We start from the raw sequence: 2821 nt of genomic DNA on the forward strand, positions 1-2821 counted from the left end.
CTCTTATTTATTTATTTATTTATTTATTTATTTTCAGGTTTTCGATAACACGGGGACCCTCCACCTAAAGGAGCCGAACGAGTATAGCGAGCTGCCACCCCCCGCCCCCTAAACCCTAAACCCTAAACCCTAAACCCTCGCCGGCAAAGGAGTGAGAATAAAGAAACTTATAAACCCGTTCTTAGCTTCAAACATTTTGCATCACCACCTACAGACAGCGAGCAACACTGTGGCTGCTGCAGCAGCAGCAGCAGCAGCAACAGCAACAGACGAAACACCACAAGCCAGCCGCAGCAAGGCAGCAGCAGCAGTAGCAGCAGCAGCAGCAGCAGCAGCAGCGTCAAGAACTGGCTATGAGTTTCTACGCAGCTGTGCTGCTGCTGCTGTTTTTATCAACAGCCTGCTGCAGCGCCTGAAGCAGCAGCTGCTGCTGCTGCTCTGCATCTGCTTCCACCCACTGCCGCCTTCTGATGCTGCTGTAGATACACCCCAGCTGCTGCAGCTGCTGCGCCTTCAGCAGGGGGGCCCCCAGCAGGGCCCCCGATAGAGGACAGTAACAACCCTCAGACAACAGGTCCAAGCAGATGTCGCGCCCCCTGTTGCTGCTGCTGCTGCTGCTGCTGCTGNTGCTGCTGCTGCTGCTGCTGCTGCTGTCTGGAGCAAGGCCTTCCTGCTGCTGCTGCTGCAGCAAGCGTGTAAGGGGTTCATCGATATCCCTGCATAGACACAGTGTTAGGGGAAGCAAACACCTTCTCTGTCTCCGCCGTTTTTTGGTTTTTATTATTTTTTGTGTATTTTAGTCGAAACAGCTGTCATTCAGTTCGTATAAACCCTAAACCCTAAACCCTAAACCCTAGACCCTAAACCCTAAACCCTAAACCATAGAAAAATATTTATTTGGTGACTGACGAATAAAGAAGCGAAACAGAGCTGCATGCATGCACCTACCCAGCCTTCAGGTGTACATCCACTGTGTAGGGCCCCACGGGCTGGGGCCCCGAGGGAGAGAAGCCGAGGAGACGCTGCAGCGTTTTTACGAGGGTTTGGTGATAGGCCTAGAGAAACAAAATAAATAAAGTAGAGATAGAAATGAAACAGAAACAAATAAACCACAAACACAACATGTATACATGCTTCTTATGGCTTGCTGGGGTTTAGGGTTTAGTGGAGTTTAGGGTTTANACAAACACAACATGTATACATGCTTCTTATGGCTTGCTGGGGTTTAGGGTTTAGTGGAGTTTAGGGTTTACTGGGGTTTAGGGTTTATTCGGGTTTAGGGTTTGCCGGTGGCTAGGGTTTACTGGGGTCTAGGGTTTGCTGGAATCTACAGATTACTGCGATCTAGGGTTTACTAGGGTTTAGCGTTACTAGGGTTTAGGGTTTAGGGTTTAGGGTTTATGAGGGTTTAGGGTTTACCTGAGGTTCTACAGCAGAGAAAGGCTGCTGATGAGCCTCAATAAAAAACTGCAAAGACCGCGGAGCAGCAGCGAGGGCATCGGCACTCTGTGAGGCAGCAGCAGAACCACAATACACCGTAAACCCTAAACCCTAAACCCTAAACCCTAAACCCTAAACCCTTGAGAGAAAAGAAGGAAGAGGAGAACAAGCTGACTAGTACTTCATCACTGCGACTAAATGGCAAACCCTCGAATGCAAAACGGTGGAACCCCCCACAAGGGTTTAGGGTTTAGGGTTTAGGGTTTAGGGTTAGGGTTTGAGTGTATACCTCTAACAAGAAAGTGAAGGAGATGCGCCGCAGCTGGTTGACCCTACAGAGGGGGCTCTGCTCCCCCAGCTGTATGTACACCTCAAGCAGCTTCAGCCAGGCCGCAGTGTGCTGCATGCAGAGACCCCCTCAACACAACAATTTGTTTTACTGCGGCTCTACTGTACACCCCACTGAGGTGCAAACATAGCTAGCTAGCTAGCTAGCTAGCTAGCTGGCTAGTTCAGTACATGGCTAGCTAGCTAGTCATCTAACTCCACACACGGCTAGCTGGCTAGCAGGCTAGTTCAACCCGTGGTTACCTAGCTAGCTAGCTAGCTAGCTAGATAGCTAGCTAGATAGCTAGCTAGCTACATAGCTGGCTAGCTGGGTAGCTAGCTGGGTAGCTAGCTAGCTAGCTGGCTAGCTAACTGGGTAGCTAGCTGGCTAGCTGGCTAGCTAGCTGGGTGGCTAGCTAGCTAGCTTTCTAGCTGGCTAGCTAGCTAGCTAGTTAGCGATACCTCTCTCGCCTGCCCAGAGAGGGCGACGCCGTCCAAGAGGTTAACGAGCTGCTGGCCAGTGAAGCCTCGCTGCAACACAGACACTCTAAACCCCAAACCCTAAACCCTAAACCCTAAACCCTAAACCCTAAATTTACTTTTGTTGCTGCACGCATCTCTTATTTGTTTAATTTTCATCAGCACCGCCACTAGCAACAACATCACCATATCTGTCAGCAGCACCTTGCTGCCCAAACCCTAAACCCTAAACCCTAAACCCTAAACCCTAAACCCTAAAACTTTAACCTGTAGGTATAGAGCTTGGTTGAGCAGAGCGCTGAGGGTTTGGGGTTTCAGGGCGGCAGCCTTGGCGGCCCCCAGGGCCCCCAATGCAATATCACAGGGGGAGAGAGACTTGTGTTTTGTCTATAGAAAAAATAAAAATATAAAAACAAAATAAATAAATAAATATATAAATAAATAAATATATAAATAAATATATAAATAAATAAATAAATAAATAAATATACATAACATCTATTAGTAGATACAGCATCAATGCGGTAATGTAGGAAGGGATAACAATACAAGCAGTATATATATATATATATAT

General features: G+C 48.0%; 1 protein-coding gene across 1 annotated transcript; it reads right to left on the reverse strand.

The window, feature by feature from the left end:
• Window positions 1-361: 361 nt before the first annotated feature.
• On the reverse strand, window positions 362-1846 carry EMH_0086970 (uncharacterized protein; the record flags this gene model as incomplete). Its single annotated transcript, XM_013501100.1, is given in 5 exon segments — window positions 362-624; window positions 628-716; window positions 949-1055; window positions 1420-1506; window positions 1730-1846. Coding segments are annotated over 5 exon segments (663 nt in total).
• Window positions 1847-2821: the final 975 nt, after the last annotated feature.

Source organism: Eimeria mitis, genomic scaffold (genome assembly GCF_000499745.2).
Source record: "Eimeria mitis Houghton genomic scaffold, Emh_scaff6308, whole genome shotgun sequence".
Classification (NCBI taxonomy): Eukaryota; Apicomplexa; class Conoidasida; order Eucoccidiorida; family Eimeriidae; genus Eimeria; species Eimeria mitis.